We start from the raw sequence: 20,585 nt of genomic DNA on the forward strand, positions 1-20,585 counted from the left end.
AGCTGCACCAGCTCCTGTCACAGCCTGGGGAGGGGGAGAGGATTTTTAGGGGATGTTCTGTGACCTCCATCACTGCCACAGCAGAAACAGCCTGGTCAAGGCCGCTCCTCTCTTAGGAACAAGTATTCCAGGGGCTCAGCCACCAGTGCACTGGCTCTACCTCACTCTGGCTTTCCTGGGACCAGGACCCCAATTTAAACCCAGCCAAGTCCATGATGTGAGACCCCAGTCACGAGGAAAAGGGGTCCTGCTCTGGTAGAGCCTCTCCACCTCCCCAAAACCGTGGGGTTGAGTCCCAGACCTGCAGCACCCAGCACATGCTCAGGCAACCCTGCAGCATCTCCTTCTCCCCCGGGCCTTTCCCCGGGCCGCTCCCGAGCCCGCCGGTGCCGCACACGAAGGGTTAAAGGGGACTGCGGCGGGAGCGGGTGCGTGGATGGGTGCGTGGGTCCCGCGTTGCTCACGGCAGGTGTGGTGCCGCTTATGTAACCTCATACTTCTGGGTTGCGCTGAGCACTCGGGGAGGATTTTCGCTCTCGCTCTGGCGCGATTCAGCCACGACTGTCCCAACAGCAGCAATCGGCGACCGCCTTTTGGGAGGGGCGATTTCGCCGGGGCCGGACCCTGCGTGCCACGAAGAGTCACTGCGCTGCTCCCGGTCTCAGTTTCCCCATCTGAAATGGGGCTAATGAGGGTGACCTGCTTCGGGCAGCTCCCGTGACCCCGGGGGACGGCAGCGGCACCGGGGCCGCTCGGGGTGTGCACCGGGTGGGATCTCTGCCTCATCCGGGGCTGCGCTCGCACGAGCCGTGCTGGGAGCAGAGCCTGCGAACAGCGAGGGGAGACGTCGCCCCGCGTCCCGTCTGCGTGCCCATCCATGCGGAGGAGGCAGGAAAGCCGGGAGGAAAGAGAGAATCCGACCGGCGAGAGCAGCGAACCCGCTCCCAATCGCCATCAGCCAAATCATGTCAGACAGCAGCACTGGAGCGCGCTGGGCTCGGCCCCTCCGCCCCCCAGCCCGCGCCCCCTCCCCGCCGCAGCCGCTCCCGCTCCGAGCACAGCCCGGCGGTTCTCGGCACACGGGTGGGAGCGCACAAAGTGTCACCACGGCTCAGCCCCAGCATCTCACTGCCACCCACCAGTGCCAGAGCAGGGGGATAGTTCCAGGAACAGCAGGGGAACCCCTCTGCCAACGGCCCATCAGCTTCTCTGCGCCCCCAGCTCGGCGTTTGGGATGGATGTGGGTTGAAATTGCCCCCTTCAGCTGCGATTAAATTGGTTTGATTTGAGTGTTTGGGGGACGAGGTGTCCCCTCGGGGCCCAGCTGCGAGGGCAGGAGGCCATCCAGGGAGGAGGCAGTGATGCCATGTGTAGTGATGGTGATGGTGGCCGCATCTGTGCCTCTGGTGGAGGTTGTCTCCACATCCATGGCTGATGTGGCTGTGCCACGCTTGTGGCCACGACTGGATGCCATGCTCATGGCAGGTGCCACACTCATGCTCATGGCAGGTGCCACATCCATGCCTGTGGTGATGCCAGGTTCACGCCCACGGTGGGTGGCAGCTCCATGTCTGCAGTGGGAGTGGTGCTCCTGCCTGTGGCAGATGCCTTCTCTACACCAAGTCTCCAGGCCAGTGCCACTGTCCTCGGGCACCTCTGACCTGAGCCCTGGCCCAGTGTTACCAGGACCAACTGCCTCCACCCCTGTGATGTGGCACCAGGGAGAACTCAGGTGACCTGGTGCACCTCAAACCCCAGCCAGGGGACTTTGTCCCGTGCCATCTTGGGCTCTGCATGGCAAGGTCACGTTGTGTTGTCCAGGGCCACAATTTCTCTGCATGTCTTATGCAGAGTATCCAAGTGTCCCTTTATCCAGGGTACAATCCTGGGCCCCAAAACCACCTGTGTGTATCTCAGCTTGAAGGACAGGCTGGCAATGCCTCCCTGCCACCTTCAAAGCTTCCCACTACTTCCATTCCCGGCACCATTCCCGACCTGCAGGTCTCCCAGGTGGGATGTGCCCCCAGACCTCAACACCTGCACCCTGGCACGGACACACTGGGCACGGGGGTCCCCGTGCTCCCCACACCCCCAGTGCCGGGTGCTGCCCCTTCGGCAGAGGCCTCCCGCCCTGTCCTGTCCTACCAGGGGTTTTTTTTTTTGGGTCCCCGCGCCGAGCGGGGTCCCTGTCGGGGATAGCGGGGCTGCACGGGAGCGAAGTGAAGCAAGGGAGCAGTGATTCAGCGGGACACGCAGCCGGCCCCGTGCCTGGGCGAGCCGGGGCAGGACGGGCAGCGGCACGGCCCTCCCGGGGGCGGGCAGCCCCGGGGGCAGCTCCGAGCGCCCCGCGGCCACGGCCGGGCAGGGGGCGCGCAGACCCCGGCCCCGGGGAGGCGCTGGCAGCGGCCGCGCAGCGCCGAGCACCGGGCGGCGGAGCGGCGGGGATGGGGATGGAGCAGGAGGAGGAGGAGGACGAAGGGCAGGAGGTGGGGCTGGAAGTGAAACCGATTGGGGGGGGCGGGGCGGGCTCGTCATGTGAACGGCCGCATGCTCGGGCAGAAGTGGGTCACGGCGCGGCGGAGGGGCAGGTGCCAGAGCCGCCCGGTGCCGCCCGGTGCTTCCCGGTGCCGCCCGGTGCCTCCCGGTGCCGCCGCTCCCCGCCGCGCCCCGCGCCGCTCCGGACCCCCGCGCCGCCCCATGCGCCCCCCGGCGCCCTGACCGCGGCGGACACGATGCGAGGTGGGTCCGGGGGGCCGGGGGGCTGCGGGGGGCAGCGGCAGAAGTTGGTCCCGGTGGGGATCGGGGGAGATCCGCATCAGCCTGGCGGAGGGGGACGGGGAGGACCCGACGTCAGCCCGGACGGGGATCGGGGGTCCCGCATCAGCCCCGCCGGTGAGGGACGGGGGGACTCGGTGTCAGCCCGGACAGTGACGAGGGGAAACCCGCATCAGCTTTGCTGGAGGGGGACGAGGGGATCCGTATGAGCCCCGCGGAAGGGATGGGAAGGACCCCGCACCAGCCCCGCTGGGGACACGGAGGGACCCGCATCAGCCTCGCTGGAACGGGACGAGGGGGGCTCGCACCAGCCCCGCGAGGGGAACAAGGGGGGAGCCCGCACCAGCCCCGCCGGGGCCGCTCCGCCTTCTCCAGCTCCCCCTTCGTTAGGAATAAAATTCTTGTTTATTTTGCTTTGCTTTCCGACGCCGGCTTAGACGCACTCTTAAGCTTTTCCCCGCACTAAACCCCTTAATCTCCTCTTCAATATGTTGCTCCCACCAGGGCTGGATTTATTGTAGTTTTTTCTTCCTTTTCCCCCTCCCCACGGTGTGGGGGGCAGTTTGGGAGGCTCCTGCAGGGACGGGCAAGGGATTAGGCGCAAATTTGGGTGCCCCTTGTCCAGGGCAGGGGTGAGTTGTGCCAGCACCTGCCTGGTTTTTTTAGCAAAGGCAATTCCTACTTTTCACCCCTCTGCTTTGCCAAGCAGGCGGTGGGGAGGAGGAGGATGGAGGGAGGAAGGCTGCAGCGGGACAATCCGGCGGGGCCTGCTGATGGTGACGCAGCGGTGGCCGGACTCAGCTCTGTTCCCAGCACCGCTGCACCCTGGGCTGGGATTTTCATCCTCCTTTAAATCATTTTTCCACCATCCCTTGCCTTTCCCGAGCCCCTCGCCCTACCAGGACTCCTTCGAGCCCCTCCATAGGTGTGTTTTGGGGGGTGCACGTCCTTAGGTGCATTTTGGGGTGTGGGTACCAGGACGTTCATCTCGAGCTCCTCAAATCCTGCTTCCTCCCTGCGCTGCCGGTGCTGCGGCTCTGCCCCCGCCGCACTCTTGTGTAACGGTGGGGCCGGGGTGGGTGAGGAGGGCGAGGCGAGCCCCCCACATCCCCTCGTGCCCCTCGACATCCTGCGTTTTCACCTTTATTAGGACGAGGGAAGCACTAACGCCTGTCTAATTACGAGCCCGCCTGGCTCTTACGTAGCAGTTACATAGCCAGCACCGGTTTAATTAGCAACTGGGCGAACTTTTCCTTTTTTAAAAATATTTTTCCTTTCCCCCCTGAATTGCTGGTCTTGACCCTAATTTAGGGCCAAACCCTCCTGATATCCCACTATTCCCCCCAGTCGGGCGTTTTTTTCCCGCAGTCCAGCGTCCTCATCTCTCTCGAAGCCCAAATGCCGCATGGCGACGCCAAATTGATTCAATCTCCATTTTCCTTCCCAAAACCACCACCGCTCTGCCCCATTTCCCCGGGGGCCACAGCAGCTCCTCTCTCCTGTCCTTCCCTGCGCCGCGGCTGCGCCGGGGCCGGGGAAGAGGCTTTGCCTTGTATAATCCTATACGGTTTCCAGCCCTCCTGCTCACTTGTTTTGCAAGCAGCGTGGCGAGGAGCGTGCGGTGGCTCGGCAGCCTTTGCGACTTGTCCTAGTGACCTAGATCTGTCATTGGAAAAATCAGAGAGGGCGGAGGAGGAGCTTCCCTGCCCGTTTCGGCGGCGTGCACACGCTGGCGCGGCCGAGGGCGGCCGGCACCCACCGGCCTCCCGCACGACGGCTGCGCCCGTCCCGGTCCCCAGCGAGGGGATGCCCGTGCCTGGCGCTTCCCAAAAAACAAGCCCGGAGGAGAAAGCTGTCTGCTGGTTTTATGGGGTCTTGAGGGGTCCTGATGCGATTTGGGACCCCCCACCCTGATAACCCCAGGGACAGTCAGCACCTGGAGAGGGAAGACCAGTGGTGGGGGGCTGGTGGTCGCTGTCCCCAGCCCGACGTCCCTGTCCCTGCTCCCTGTCACGTTTAACTTTGAACTCGCAGCGGCTATTTAAGGAGCTGCTAATGTCTAAATCAGCCCGGTTTATCGGATGTGGCGAGCAGAGCTGCTCTCCTGCCTTTTTTTAGCCCCAGGGAGATAATTCCCCCTGATTTAGCAGCAGTGCCGGAGGGGTTCTCCCACCGCAGCCCGATTTGTCCCCACCCCGGGCTGGCAGGTCCCCCTCCCCGCTGCCTCACCTTTGCCACCCTTCTGCAGCAGGCAAAGTGCAAAGGGCTGCGTCCTGCCGGCGGGGCTGGCCTTGGCACGGAGCTGCGTGGCACGGGAGCTGCGGAACCGGAGCTGCTGAACCGGAGCAGCCCGGGCGGCCCCGGGGGAGCCACATCGCCCGTCCGGCGCTGCGATCCCCCTGTTGGGGGCACACACTGCACCACGGACAGGGAAAAGCAACCCTTTGCTGGGGACCGGGGAGAATGCAAAACCTCCGTTCGCGTGCCTGCAAGGGAAGGTGGCCAGGGGTTGCCCCAGGGCAGGGTAAGAGCAGCTCAGCGCTGTTTTGGCCCAAAGTTTCCAGGAAATATTTGCTAATCAATTAGGAAAGCAGTTCCCCCTCCAGCATCCCAGCCCGGCCACGGGGCCATGGTTGTGTCATCTAAATTTTCCCTACTGCTCACTTGGCGCCGGTGCTGGAGCCGGGGCTGTGAACACCCGGCATGGGGCTGGCTTTTTTGGGGTTCCTCGGGGTGCATGGATGGGGATTTTTTGGCAGTGATGGCTGAAGTGCCGGGGTGCTGGGAGACCCCGAGGCGCTGCAGCACGGGAGGCTGTTTAAAGCCAACAGCAGATGTAAAGGGGTGATAATTCCCTTTATTTCCTTATTATTCCTTCCCCAGCAGCTAAACACAACTGTGGATGGTGCCTGCGGGGAAGCACAGCCACTCCCGGGGCTGGAGGTTGCTGCAGGGGATGCAGGAGTAGAGCCAGGGTTTAGGGCAGGAATGGGGGTCCCTGCGGGTTCCTGCATGTTCCTGCATGTCCCTGTGAGTCCCTGCATGTCCCTGTGGGTCCCTGCATGTCCCTGTGCAGCCTGGACTCATCCTCCTCTCCCTGCTCTGGGTGCACCAGCGGGATGCTGGGTCCCCCTGGAAGGGGAGACGTGGTGGAGGTGAAACATTGGAGCACCCCAGTGCCCTGGCTGGGGCTGGGGGAGCCGGGGGGCTGCAGGGCTGCTGCCAATTACCAGGAGTGCCTGTTCTGTGGCATCGATCGAGCCTGGCAGAGGGATGGGGCACGGACCTGCTTTCCCAGCAGGTTGACTGGGTAATGAGCCAGGGCACTGGGGAAGCAATGGGGGGTATTTGGGGCAGAGATGGCCCCACAGGAGCCACCTCTGAAATATTCAGAGCTGAGATGCTCACTCCACTATCTCCAGCAAGGACAGCATGGCCTCACGTGGCCCCCCAGGGGAAGGGGTGGCCATATTCTGTCCCTGTGAGGTGACAGCTGTGCAGGCTCACCCAGGGGGACTGTTCAGGGATCTGCCAGTGCACCCCAAAACACACAAGTCCTCACCCCGCAGCCAGTTATGCTGATGGGAGGGGAGCAGCTCCAAAAAGCCTCCAGCAGCAGTGGGGTCATAGCACGTCCCAAGGCTCAGTGGGGTGCTGAGGGTTTTGGGGTGATTCCCCCAAATCAGTGAGAACAGTCGAGGGGAGGTATGGGGAGAGGAGGAGGAGGAGGATGGGGCCACCATCCTCCCCACACCACAGAGGGGGGTCCGGCCCCCGGCGGCTGCACCCTGCAGGGCCTGCCTTGTTTTGTTTTGGGGTGCAGGAGATGCCCGCCCTTGGGGCGGAGGCGATGGAGAGGAGGGTGTGCCGGCGTGGCGCGGCACCGAGGCCGATTCCTGCTGCGGGGAGGGCGGTTCTGCCTCTGCCGAAACCCCCGGAGCCTCCAGCATGGCCTGGGGTGGGGAGGGGGACACACGGCTGGGTCTGGGGAGTGACCGGCGACCTGGGCACTGTGCAGGGACAGACCTGTGTCCCTCACCTGCAGCCGCAGCTCAGGGTGCCAAATGCGTGTCCCCCGCTGGAGGTATCACCCCAAAACGCCCCCAAATCCCCGCTCCCGGTGGCGGGAGGTCGGGGTGCCGCCGTGAGCAGCAGCGCGGTGCCGGAGTGGCCGCGGGCCCGGAAGGGTTAACGTTACACAGGCCGTGGTTACACAAGCGCGCGTGGCCACGGGCAGAAAGTGTGTCAGTGGGACAGGATGGCTCCGAGCGCGGGCCAGCGCAGCCGCCGCTCCGGGGGCCATCGCCCCGCACGGCCGGACCCGCGGCCGGACCGGCCCACAGGGCCACTTACATAAGGGCCGAGCGGTGGCAGCGGGCCGGGAGTTGGGCAAGAAGTGTTTACAGTGGGAGGAGAGCAAATACCACCGCCGGGACATTTTAATTGCCGGCTGGAGATCATTATTAATTATTTTTTTTAACCCTTTTGTTGTTTCTTTTATCCTGATCCCTATTTTAGTCCAATCGGCCCCAGGGTGGAGTTTCACTGTTTCCTCCCCACCAAGGTGCCTCCCCTCCTAAATGCCCCCCCATTCGCAGTGTGGTCGATGGTGGCACGGTTGTGGTGGAAAGAGATGCCAAATTCTCTGATGGGGAAACTGAGGCACGGGGCGGGGGGTGGTTGGGGTGGAGGAATATCCAGATTTGGGGTCTACTGTGATGCTTTCTCTGATCACAGTGAGATTTGGGGGATGAGGAGCTGGTGTGCCCACCCCACCCGCACCCACATTCCTTCCCATCCTTCTGGATTTGCCCCAGGAGTGTGTTTGGGGGTCGCAGGGGAGATGGGGACACGGTCCAGCCGCCTCGGGGGTCCAAGGCTGCGGCACGAGGGGACACTGAAAGAGCCGACTCGGTGATTCAGCCGGGTTTACAATCAGAGCAGCAATTAACCGTGCTGGGCTGTAATTGCCATCGCCAGGTTATGGCCCTATCTCCACGTCAGTTATTTGGGGCGAACGTCTTACGAGCGGGTCAGGTGCCAGTGGCGGGCACGGCCGGGTAATTAGCAGGATGGTAATTAGAGCCCCAAAACGCTGCGGGAACACGGCGGGTGGTCGGGGATTCTCCTTTACCAGGACAGCACCATACCCATCACCCAGAGCTCCAGCGCCGGGGGGCTCCTCTGGGCGCGGGGGCGGGATTTGGGACCGTTGGCGTTTTGGGGCACTGCGGGCTGGCCTCGCTGGGCTCTGCTGGGGGGTGCCGGCGGTCCCGGGCCGTGCCGAGCCCGGGCTTTGCCGGTGCCGGTAATTCCGGGTACCGGGTATCGGCCGCGGGCGTGAGGGCGCGGCGGCCGCGCTGCATCACCCGCGCTGCCGGCGGCTGCAATTAACGTTGCATAACGAGCCGACGCCGCTTCCTGCCGGGGGTGGCACCCCCTCCCCGTGCCCCCCGCCGTGCCACCACCTCGGTCCCATCCCGGGACACGGCTCGGGGCAGGGCGCTGCAGAGGGGATCCAGGGAATTGGGGGTGTCTTGGTCATCGGAGCTGGGTGGTGATTTGGGGGTGGCCCTGCTGGTGCCTCCATCCATGCCTGTCAAAGGGGTAGCTCTGGGGCTGCCGTGTTGATGCAGCTGTGGAGGATTTGAGGATGCCCTGGACATCCCTGCACTGCCCACCGCGGGGAAGTCAGCTCTGCTCTCCCAGGCCCAGAACCTCGGAAGAGGTGTTGGCAGAGGATGTGGGGAGGAGCAGGGATGGGATGTGATCCCCTCGAGTTGGAGAACAAAACACAAACCCGGGAGAAGCCCAGAGGAAGGAGGGGTAAGCCCCAGAATCACCTGGTGCATGTGGGGCATTGGGTTAATCAGTGAGTCAAAGGATGCAGGATTTGGAGTGAGTCCTTCCCCAGTGGCCGAAAGCAAACCTGCCCCAGGGGATACAGTGATGGCATCCCTGGGGGTACCAATAGCATCCCTGGGGTACTGATTGCATCCCTGGGGGACTGAGCATCCCTGAGGAACTGATGCTATCCCTGAGGGACTGAGCATCTCTGAAGGATTGATAGCACCCCTGAGGGATTGATGCCATCCCTGGGGGATCGAGCATCCCTGAGGGATTGATGCCATCCCTGGGGGATCGAGCATCCCTGAGGAACTGATGCCATCCCTGAGAGACTGAGCATCTCTGAAGGATTGATAGCACCCCTGAGGGATTGATGCCATCCCTGAGGGATCGAGCATCCCTGAGGGATTGATGCCATCCCTGGGGGATCGAGCATCCCTGAAGGATTGATGCCATCCCTGGGGGATCGAGCATCCCTGGAGGACCAATGGCACCTTGGCTGCCCCTCTGCCCAGTGAGGCTTCACTGCTTCACTGCCCCAATCAACAAGGGACCCCAGGACCCTGCCAGGTGCTGGCCGAGCTCTGGGACTGTCACTCTCAGAGGTGGCCCTACAAAACACACCCCTCGAGCAGAGCCGATGGCTCCCAGGGGAGAAGAGAGGCAGAAGGGAATTACCCGAGTGGGGATTTGCACAGGCCCAGGAGATTGGACATAACCATAATCTGGCCGTGGGGGTTATTTTGGCGCGGCGGTGGCTGCCCAGCACCCTCGAGAGCGACGCCAGGCTGAGCCTGGCCGGGGGGTGCGGGGGCTGGAGCGCGGATTAGAGGGTGCAGAGATGCTGGGAGGCACGTACGAGTCCGGGGGGTGCCGTGCATCCCCCCCCGCGGGTCGGGAGGACAGAGCCAGCCCAGATCTGGGGCAGCTGGAAAATGAGGAGGACGAAGCCTATTAGCAGCTCAGTGCCAGCGAAGCAGAAGCGGGGAGGGAAGCGGATTTGTGGGGGGAAGGGGGCCGGGACCTTGAGCTGGGGATGGCTATATTGGTCCTGGGTTTCAGAGAAGCTGCTGGGGGGGGTGGTGCCTGTGCCAAGGCTGCCCCTGTCCTGCTGCACACATCAGTTGAAAAATAAGGGGAGTGATTCCAAAATGGGGTTCTGGACAGGCTGGGGCAGAAACATTCCGTGGTCTCCCAGATCCAAGGGCTTTCCTGCCTTGTCTCTTGCTGCTGGGGGATGGAGGTACCCCACGCCCTGTGTGAACCTTATAGGAACCTCTCTGAGGTGCAAGAATCCTTGTGGAATCTGCGGGAAGAGCTGAGCTGCCGGGGGGTCCAGCTCTCGTGCCTCAGTTTCCCCAGGTGCTGAGCCAGCCCCCGGCTGTCATGGGCCCGGGGCCATCTCCCTCTTCCTCTTTCAGCAGTGACCATTATTAACCACCATGGTTTCCCCTTTCCCCATCCCTCACAGCCCAAATCGAGGTGATCCCGTGCAAGATCTGCGGAGACAAATCCTCAGGGATTCACTATGGTGTTATCACCTGCGAAGGCTGCAAGGTGAGCCCGGGGATGCCGGGAGCGGGCAGGGGGCGGCCGAGGGGGCTGGCTTCCAGCCGGGCCCTCTCCTAACTCCTCCCGTCCCATCCCGGGCAGGGTTTCTTTCGGAGGAGCCAGCAGAACAACGCCAGCTACTCCTGCTCCCGGCAGAGGAACTGCCTGATCGACCGCACCAACCGCAACCGCTGCCAGCACTGCCGCCTGCAGAAATGCCTGGCGCTGGGCATGTCCCGCGACGGTGAGTCGTGCCCTGGAGGTGCCCGGGGTCCCCAGGGGCCGCCTGCTCCTCCGAGGACGAGTCAGGCACTCAGGAAGAACTGCTTCCCCCGCAGGGCCAGCCTGGTGCGAGGAGGGTTTGGGAAGCAAGAAATGCTTTTGTGTTTTCCCTAGGAAAATCTAAACTGGTTCTGTTTGGTTTGACCCAGGGCTGGCCTGGGGCGGGGGGGTGCTTTCAGTGGGGTCCCAGCCCCGCTTGGGGCTCAGAGACCCCCAAAGCAGGCACTCCCCCGGGAGCCAGGCTGTTTCCCAGGGCAGTGGGCGGTCGTGGCTTTGCCCTGGGGGGTGAGGCTGCCCTGACACGGCGCCGTCTCCCCCCGGGGCAGCGGTGAAGTTCGGCCGCATGTCCAAGAAGCAGCGGGACAGCCTCTATGCCGAGGTGCAGAAGCACCAGCAGAGCCAGGAGCAGAGCGGGGGCGCCAAGGATGAGCCCGAGCCCCTGAGCCGCGTCTACACCACGAGCGTCAGCAGCGGCCTCTCGGACCTGGATGACATCTCCACGCTGTCGGACGGGCTCCTCTTCGACTTCCCCCTGACCCCCGATGGCAGCAGCACCTACTACAACCTGGACCTGCTGACCTCGGCGCAGCCCTCGCCCGACCAGTCCAGCCTGGACGTGGCTGATGCCACGCTCATCAAGCAGGAGTCCATCTACGAGCTGATGCTGGAGCCGGCGCTGCTGGCACACGGGGCGCTGGAGGGTGCCCAGCTGCCCCCTGACATCTCTGTCCTGGAGATTGGTGAGCACTGCTGCGGTGCTGGGCACGTGTGCGGTGTGTGGGGCCCCGAGGATGGTGCTTGGGGCCACCCCAGCACCTTGCAGGACATACCCAGCCCTGGGGACACACAGCTGGTCTAGGGGAAGGTGTCCCTGCCCATGGCAGAGGGTTGGAATGAGATTTAAGATGAATAAGTGGATGGGATTTAAGCTTCAAACCCAAACGATTCTGGGATTCTAGATAGCTCAGCCACAGCTCTTGGAGCAGCCCCAAGGCTCCCTGATGGAGCTCAGCACACCCAAGGTCATGTGGCACATCCCTTGCTTGCTTTAGGCTCAGCCCCTGCTGCCCCCATCTGTCCTCACACCCCCAGTGACACCTTGTGAGGGCCCCACCACCCCTCCAGCTCTCAGCCCCAGCAGCCCCAGAGCAGAGGACGGGGTTGGGGTCCCCAGGTGTCACCGCCCACTGTCCCCACCTTGCAGACCGGGTGGCCCAGAACGTGGTGAAGTCGCACCTGGAGACGTGCCAGTACACAACGGAGGAGCTCAAGCGCCTGGCGTGGAGCCTCTACTCCCCCGAGGAGGTCCGTGCCCTGCAGAGCAAGGTCAGTGCCACTGTCACAGCCACAGCCAGTGTCCCCTGGGGCTGTGCTGAGGTGGGGATGAGGGTCTGTCAGCGCTTTGGGAGCTGCCCTGAGGAGGAGTTTGCAGTGCAGCTCACATCCCAGCTGTCCTAATGCCACCATCCCCTGTGGATGGCACAGCACTGGGGTCTCATTCCTGCTCTGGGGGGTCGCAGAGCTGGGGTGCCAGCACCCCTGAGAGTGTCCCTGTCCCCCGCAGAGCTGCGAGGCCATGTGGCAGCAGTGCTCGCTGCAGATCTCCAACGCCATCCAGTACGTGGTGGAGTTCGCCAAGCGCATCGACGGCTTCATGGAGCTCTGCCAGAATGACCAGATCATCCTCCTGAAAGCCGGTAAGAGGGGGGAGCCCCACCACCCCCCTGTGTCCCTGCCACCCCCCTGTGTCCCCACTGTCCCCCTCCCGTCCCCAACACCTCTCCCGAGTGGCAGTCGTGGGGCCAGAAGCAAATCCCATCTTTTCTCTTGGCTGGTGCTTTCCTTTTGGGGGTCCCCTCCCTCGCTGCCCCAGTTCTCCCAGTGCTGGGGGAGCAGGTGCTGGGCTGGAAGGAGCTGAAAGTCCCATTTAAGGGCGATGGTGAAGTGGGGCACGTGGGGAGCGGCTGCCTTGGGCAGAGGCTTTTCTCCATGGCCGCCCTCTTCCAAATGTCACCCAGAAACTGGGATGGAAATGAGAACAGAAGGTTTTCCTCTGGGAGAAGGGGTGCCAAACTCAAACAGGAGCAGGGAGGATTGAGAGAAAAGGATTGGCCTCTTCTCCCAGCAAGAGACTGGGAAGAGGAGGATGATGGCAGCGCACACCCACGTCTCCCACCCTTCCATCTGCCCAAGCTGGTGATGCCGTGCCCAGGCCAGGGAGCTGAATGTGCAAAATCCCCAAAACACTGGAAAAACCTCATGGTTTCTATTATGTCAGAGCTGGGGAGCTGAGATTAGCACCCAGCACTGGGGACACATGCCAGTGCCACTGTACCCCAAAGCCAGAGCTGGCCTGCCTGATGCACTGGAGTTTAACTCATTCTTTCATTTCTTCCTTCCATTTTCTTTTTATTTATTTTGTTTTCATCCTTTCCTCTCTCTTGGTGCTCCACCACGACCTCGGTCTCTTTGTGCCTGGCTGCGAATGACTGGATAATATTTCCCTTTGGTGAAATATTGTGGTCACAATTGGACTCCTAAAAAAAAAACCTCAACCAATCCCAAAAACCCAAACTGGATTTGTTGAAATAACCGTTCTGCTCTTGGGAATGAACAATCTGGACTTCAAACGTGCACTGGGGGCTTTCCTCTTTCTTCCATTTGGTCCTGGGGTGATGAAAACGCCCCTGACCTTCCCCACCCTGCCCTGCCCTGCCCTGCCCTCGTCTGCGCTCTCTCTGCCTACATCAGGTTGCCTCGAGGTGCTCCTGATCCGCATGATCCGCGCCTTCAACCCCCTGAACAACACCGTCCTCTTCGAGGGCAAGTTCGGAGGGATGCAGATGTTCAAGTCTCTCGGTAAGAGCTGCCCCTCCCTCGGCTCTCTCCTCCTTCTCCCCCCTTCTCCCCCCATCCTCTGTTTTTTTTCCCTGTCCCTCTCCTCTCCCTCTGGAGCCCAGACAAGGAATTTGCAGCCAGGTGAGTGTCCAGGACCCCCCTCCACCCATCTCATCTCCCAAAACCTTTCCAAGCTCCGGGTGCAGCTGGGTTCTGCCAGTGCCAGTGACGTGTCCCTGCTGTCCCCTGCTCAGGCTGTGACGACCTCATCGGTGCCATCTTCGAGCTGGGGAGGACCCTGTGCCGCCTGCAGCTGTCAGACGAGGAGCTCGCCCTCTTCACTGCTGCTGTCCTGCTGTCCCCAGGTACTGGGGGGCCCCTGGGGAGAGCTGACCCCATAAACCTCAGCACTGCTTCCTTGGTGGATGATTTCAGTTATTCCTCGGAAAGGAACATGGGGGAAAAAATGTATCTAAAGATGCACAAAATGCATCTGTCAAATCTCCTTGGTTGGAACTGTCACCCATGGTGGGGTGGGGAGCATAGAGAGGAGCCAAGTGTCCCCAAAACCATCCTGGAGAGCAGGAAGGGTTAAAAGAGCCAGAGGCCACTGCCCTGTGCCTGGGAGAGCCCCTGTGGTGGCTCTGACCCTGTGGTGGCTCTGACCCTGTGTGACTCTGACCCTGTGTGACTCTGTCCTTCCTCTCCCACAGACCGTCCGTGGCTGACCGAGTCCAAGAAGGTGCAAAAGCTCCAGGACAAGATCTACGTGGCCCTGCAGCACGAGATCCAGAAGAAACACTCCGCTGAGGACAAGCTCTCAAAGGTAGTGGCACAGGAAACCCAGCCTGGGGTGCAGGGGGTGTCTGAGCTGGGGGATGTGGCTGTGCTACAGCTCATGAGCCACACATGGTTGTTTTGGAGAGCAAGACCTCAAACCTGTCAGAGGAGAGAAGAATTTCTCCTTCCAAAGGCTGGGAATCTCTGTTGTGGTGCAGTGAGAGCCAGTACTGTGCTGCTGAACCTGGCAGTGCATCAGGAAATGGTTTTTTAGGCAAAATTAGCCATTTTGGGAATGCTTTAACCTGTGCAGAGCTGGGGTGGGGAGGAGCCCCTCTCCCCTGTGGAAAGATGTGGGTTTGGGGGTGAGGCCAGGTTGCTGCCAGGCTGTCCAAAGGTGGTGCCCCAGTGCCAGGCAAAGCCAGTGATCCCCAAACCTGTGCCCAAGAAACAGCAATTGGGAGTAATTGTGGTCCCCAAACCCCCCTGTTTGTCCCCAAGGGAGGGGGAACACTGGCACTACACCCAGTCCCAGTGGTCACCAGTTCCTTCCCTCCCTGCAGATGGTTTCCAAGCTGCCCTTGATGAAGACCATTTGCAACCTGCACTTGGACAAGCTGGAATTTTTCCGTCTCGTGCACCCTGAGACTGCCATGAACTTCCCCCCCCTCTATAAGGAGGTTTTCAACTCGGAGCTTCAGTACAGCGACCCCCGGGAGAGCTAAGGCTGGGAGCCAGCGGCCCCCTTCGAGCTCCCCAAAACTTGGAGACAAACTGCACTTCAGAGGTTTGGGGCAATTAATTTAAATCAAATAATCAAACTCAAGAGAACCCCGGGGGGGCTGCGGTGCCTCCCTGGCCCCGTCTCCTCGCTGTGGATTGCAATAGCTCTTGAATGTAAAGCACCTTGAAGGAAAAAGCAAATGGACTTTGCCATACCAGTGAAATGAATGTGAAATTTCTGCTTGGGAGAGGAGATGCTCCTGGCAGTGGTGAGGGACCGGCTGCTCCTGGTGACACAGGAGGAGGGAGTGCCCTTCCTGCTGTCCTGGCTGCACTCTCCACCTCCCATTTTTATTTCTTTATTTTTTAATTATTATTTTTATTTTATTGGGTTTTTTTAACCCAAACACTAGGCATGGGATAAAGAAGGGGCAATGCTGACTCGGCTGGGTCGGGTTGGGGCTGGAGCTGAGGAGAGGGAAAAGACAGAGCCTTTGCTTTATTTCATCTCCCATGGGTCTGGCTGTGGCTGGTGGGGGATTCAGCACAAGATTTTCCTGTGGAGGAGGCTGGTTTGAGGGAAAAGATGCCCAGTGCAACAGGGGGAAAGTTTTGCAGGGTCTCCATGCCCTCCATCACAACATTTTCCCCAATTCTCATCCAGCTGGGTGACCACTGGACTTTGCAGAGCTGGTTCAGCAGGTTCACCTGCCTCGTGCCACCTTTGTGCATCCCAAAATCTTTTCCAGGGCCATGGGACTGCAGCCAGAGCCCAAATCCTGGCCATCCCACCCCAGAGGCCCCTGGAGGGGCTCCAGGGCTGTCCCTGTCCTCATGGTGGCTGAGCAGTGGTGGCTCTCTGGGTGCTGCTGTTGTGTGCAGTTCTTTTATCAATCCCATTAAAACTGCCCCATGGTTCAGCACCCAGAGAAGGTCTGTGACCCTTCCTCCACCCAGCCCATTCCCAGGTTCTCCCTTCCCACACCACACACAGGAGCAGGACGTGGCTCCTGCTGCTGCAGGTTGAGTTGGACCCAGGCTTTCCCCCCAGTGAGCTCCCTAGAACTGTTATTTTGGGGGTTGTTCTGGAGTTAGCAGGATTTAGGAGCTTTTTAGGGGGAGAAACTGCCTGTTTGAGTTAGGGGAAGTGAAAGGTCCTTATTCCTTCCCTTCAAGGAATAAGGGTATTTGGAAGGAATGTGGTGTTTGGGACCCGCTGCTCCTTTTGGGAGACTCAAAAAGGGATGAAGGGAAGGATTTGTGGGGTGATGCTGTTCTAGGCCACAGCAGCAGGGGATGTGTGAGAGACTCTGTGGCTCTGCAGATGGATTTTTCCGTCCTTGTTCCTGCTCCCGCTGCAGCAAATGCCAAAAAACTACAAGGGAAAAATCTGCTCTGAGGCAGCCCCAGTTTCTGCTGACAAAGGGCTAAAATCCCAAGCCCCTTTCCTGCTCTGTGCTGATTCCTCGTGCACCCAATCCCATCCTCCAGCAGCTCGGGTCATCCCCAAGCGTGAGCCAAAACCTTCGGATCCAGAACTGCACCCTTTAAACCAGCAGCTTTCTGTGTGACGTGAGGGATATTCCTGCTTTTGTAAAAACACCTCCTAGGGAAGCCCATGGACCAGCCTTGGCGAGGGAAGACTCCCCAGGAAGCTGATGGGATTTGCGCTCCGTTTGAAGGCAGAGGGAAATGTGGGAGCGCGTTCCTCCCCGGCATCTGCGTGCAGCCCTGAGCTCCCTGGGTTTGCTGACCACATCCAAACTGCTTCTGGGAGCAGATTGGAGCCTGCCAGCCTTGGCTCCCTCCCTGCTGGAGCCAGCTCTCTGGGGAAAGGCTGCCAGCCCTCCCACGGCCCCGCGCGACGTCCAGTGCCAATGCGCCGCTGCCCAGCGCGGCGCCCACGGCGTGGGGATGTGCCCAGCTCCTCTCCAAAGCTTGGACAGAAGCGAGAAGTCAGTACTGCCTTTTACATCCAGAGGGTTGTGCCTTTTTTTTTTTTTTTTTCTTTTTTTTTTTTTTTTGGAAGCATCATTTCCGCCAGCACCGCTCACTTCCCAGGAGAAGCACCCCCAGAACACGACTGCGCTTCTGCCGCGCTCGGAGGGAGCAGCCCGTGGGTGTTTGGAGACGTTTGGGGAAAAACAGAAAAAAAAAAGAAAAAAGCACACACCCTTCTTTACCCCCTCAGTATTCCTCACACCGATGGTCAACACCACCGACTTCATTTCATCCGGCAAAGAACCCAGGCAAGCACCTTAACCCGGGAGCGGCGCTGCTCTGGCTCACCACACCGCGCCCACCCCGTGGGGAGAGATTCTGGATATTCTGAGCAATAAGAGCCCCCCGTGGGAACCTAGGGAAGACTGGAAGTATTAAACACGTGTAACTCGACCTGCCAAACCGCGGGAACCTGCACTTTTCAGTTCTCTTTAAAGGAACCGACTTGATTTGATGATTTTTTTTTGTTTGTTTGTTTTTTGTTTTTTTTTTTGTTTTTGTTTGGGAGGGGATAAAGTGATTCGGTGTCGATTCGGTGATTCCTGGGCTGGGATGGGAGCCATGCATGGGAAGGGATGGCAGGGGATGGCAGCCCCTGCTCTGGGCTCACCAGGGCTGTGCCAAGGCTCCTCACCCCTCTGAGCCATGCAGAGCTCGCAGGGAAAGGGTGAATGACAAAACCTGGGCAGAAATGCCCGAAAAAGGGAGATTTCTGCTCTCCCCTGTGGCCAGTGGGGAGGGTGCCCAGGAGCCCTGATCCCCCCTGGCTCTGGTGCTCCGTGCTCAGAGACATTCCCATCCCAACAAGGGATGTTCCTTTCCAACAGCCCTGGGCAGCCTCGGCTGCCAGTGATGGCTCTTTTCCAGACCAAGATTAATTTAGTGTTTGTTTGTCTGCTCTGGCAGTTTAGCTGAGTGTCCATTTCCACCCACAGAACCCTCACACTGTGTATAAAGATGGATCAAAAATATATATAATATATATTCTTGTGAATGTTGGTGCAAAAGAGAAAAATATATAAAGTTGCAGTCGGTTTTATGTTATTTTTTATCTCTATGAATGAAAGGAAGAAATGGAAAACCTTTTATTTCCATTTACCACCCCTCCACACACACCTACCTGTAGATACCAACAGGTTTTATGGAAATGTTTTACTTTTTAGATTTAGGAAAATGCTTCTGTTCTCATTGAATGTTCTGTCTTGTAAGATTGTAATTTCTATTTTTTTAAAGAAAAAAAAATAACTAAATAAAATTTCCTCTTTCAGACCAGTCAGCTTAGGAAGGGAGGGCAGGGGAGGGAGAAACGTTTATTTAAGGACAAAAACTGTTGTCGGAATTTTTCATAACATTAAATAAAAAGTAATATAATGTATGGATGACAACCTTTTTACTGAGGTGTGTTCTATAGGTACATAGATGTATATTGCACAAAATTTACAGGAAGAAAAATAAAGTCTGTTTCACAAGGTAAAAAAACCCAAACATTAAGACGTTGGAAATAATGATTTTAAATTTTAGCAAAGAGTGAGAGTGGAAGTGATGGAAAAATCTTTAATTTCTTCCATGGGTTCAGGACTGAGCTGTACCAGAATCCCAGATTGGTTTAGGTTGGAAGGGACCCTAAAACTCATCCAGTGCCACCCCTGCCATGGCAGGGACACCTCCCACTGTCCCAGGCTGCTCCAGCCCCAATGTCCAGCCTGGCCTGGGACACTGCCAGGGATCCAGGGGCAGCCACAGCTGCTCTGGGCACCCTGTGCCAGGGCTCCCCACCCTCCCAGGGAACAATTCCTGCCCAATATCCCATCTATCCTATGCAGGATTTGGGCATAAGGGTAGATTTCAGACACTGGGAGATGTTCTTGCTTCATTTCATGCCAAGAGCACCACAAAGTGAGTCAGGAGGAGCTGGAGCAGTGCCCTGTGGGCTGTGTTTGGTTTGGAGCCCTTGGAAGCCTTCCCAGCCCTCTGCACCCTCCAGCCTGGGCACTCCAAGGAAGAGCAGAGGGCTGGGAAGGTTCTTCATCTGGGAATCTCGTTTAACACCCCCTGAGCTGAGGGACAGGGACTGCACCTGGCAGTACCGGGGGCACATTTGGGAACAGGAGATTTGAGACAGGTCTGGGGGGATGGTGCATCTGTGGGAAGGAATCAGGGACAGCCAAGGAGCATCTGGGAGTCATTTCCAAACAGTTCCCAGTCCTGGGAAGGAAAGAACACCCCGGGTATACCAGGGCATTATACCTGGATGTTGATGGATGCCCTGGATTTAACAAGGATGCAAGAACTTGGATCCAGGCACCAATCTCTGCTCTGGGACAGGGCCAGGAGCCCAGCAAGGGCTGGAGCTGTGTCAGGGCTGGCATGGAGCTCAGGGAAAGGTTCTTCCCCCCGAGGGTGCTGGGCACTGCCCAGGCTCCCCAGGGAATGGTCCCGGCCCCAAGGCTGCCAGAGCTGCAGGAGCGTTTGGACAGCGCTCTCAGGGATGCTCAGGGTGGGGCTGTTGGGGGCTGGGCAGGGACAGGGGCTGCACTGATCATCCCTGAGGGTCCCTGCAAACTCACAATATTCCAGGATTCTTTCAATCTCTGCTCTGGGAACAGACAGGTCAAAGGGATCACTGGGTGTGAAACGTGCAAACCTCATCCTCGTTTCCTCCTTCTTCCCCTGGGAATCTCCCAGGGTGTTCATTCCCTGCTGCCCGAGCAGACCCAGAGCTGTGTCCCTCAGCAGCACAGCTGGGCTGTCCAGGAGCTGTGGAGCAGAGGGAAATAATGAAAAGAATCCTTGGGGCAGCAGGGTCAGTCAATGCCAGCTCGCACTGCTGCCCCTGGCCGTTCCCAGGGGACAACACGGCTGCTCCTCCACCTTCCAACCCACTGCAGGATAAATCCTGGCTGCTCCCAAGAGCTGGGAACAGCCTGAAACAGGGCACAGCTTGTGGAGATGCTGGGAAAGGCCATCACCCACTTTGGGGGTGCAGCTGGGGTGCCCAGGGAGCTGATGTGGGAGCACCAGAGACCATTGCTGCACACTGATATTTTGGCTTTCATTTATAAAAAATGTGTCTTTTTTTCCCCCCCCAAAATCCTGTTTCTTTGGTGTATTTCGGAAAAATAAAGTAATAAATTTAAGCATGGCAAATCCATTTTAAAATTTCTTTTCTTGTGAAGAGATCCTCTTGAAACAAACAAACAAACAAACAAAAAAAATGTTCGGGGAAAATGGCTCCAAGGGAGAAGCTGAGGATTGTCAAGGAGGTTTGAGACCTGAGATGAGGGGTCAGGATGGGCTCTGGAGGGATCCCACGGGACAGGGGACAGGATTTGGGGGTGTCCCGGGCCGTGTCCCCTCCCCGGCTCCGCGCCGCTCTCCCCCAGTTTCGCTGCCTCTCTTACTGGTCCAGCAGCACTGGATTCACTGGGGCCGAGTGACCTCTGCTGGTTCTCACCCAAAATATTCCCTGCATGTCCATGATCCGGATGGATGGGAAGAGGAGACCTGACCCTTCCTTCCCAAAAACTCCCGGGCAGCTGGAAAATCCCGGAGCCAGCGGCACCGCCCGTCCCCGACCCCAATTTGGGGACAGTCCCAAAAAACGGGGCAGCTCAGCCCAGCAGCCACCGAGCCCCAGCGCTGCCTTCTGGGAAGCCTGGTGGGGTTTGGGGGAATTTTAGGGTAAATTTTCACAGCATTTGCACAGCTAAGAGGGATGAGCCTGACACACTCCTTAGAGTTGGGACTGGCAGAAACCACAGCACCAGCGCTTAGAAATGTCTTTTAAA

At 59.3% G+C, this 20,585-nt stretch overlaps 1 protein-coding gene across 1 annotated transcript; it reads left to right on the forward strand.

Annotated features, from left to right (window-relative positions):
- The first annotated feature begins 2,541 nt into the window (after positions 1–2,541).
- LOC130264585 (nuclear receptor ROR-beta-like) lies at positions 2,542–18,172 on the forward strand. Its single transcript, XM_056512883.1, has 10 exons — positions 2,542–2,739; positions 10,094–10,179; positions 10,276–10,417; positions 10,782–11,195; positions 11,660–11,781; positions 12,020–12,152; positions 13,207–13,314; positions 13,548–13,658; positions 14,007–14,119; positions 14,637–18,172. Exons 1-10 carry the CDS (start codon positions 2,733–2,735, stop codon positions 14,796–14,798), a joined length of 1,398 nt encoding a protein of 465 aa, XP_056368858.1. The 5' UTR covers positions 2,542–2,732; the 3' UTR covers positions 14,799–18,172.
- Positions 18,173–20,585: the final 2,413 nt, after the last annotated feature.

The sequence above is a fragment of the Oenanthe melanoleuca genome, chromosome 28, assembly GCF_029582105.1.
Source record: "Oenanthe melanoleuca isolate GR-GAL-2019-014 chromosome 28, OMel1.0, whole genome shotgun sequence".
Lineage (NCBI taxonomy): Eukaryota > Metazoa > Chordata > Aves > Passeriformes > Muscicapidae > Oenanthe > Oenanthe melanoleuca.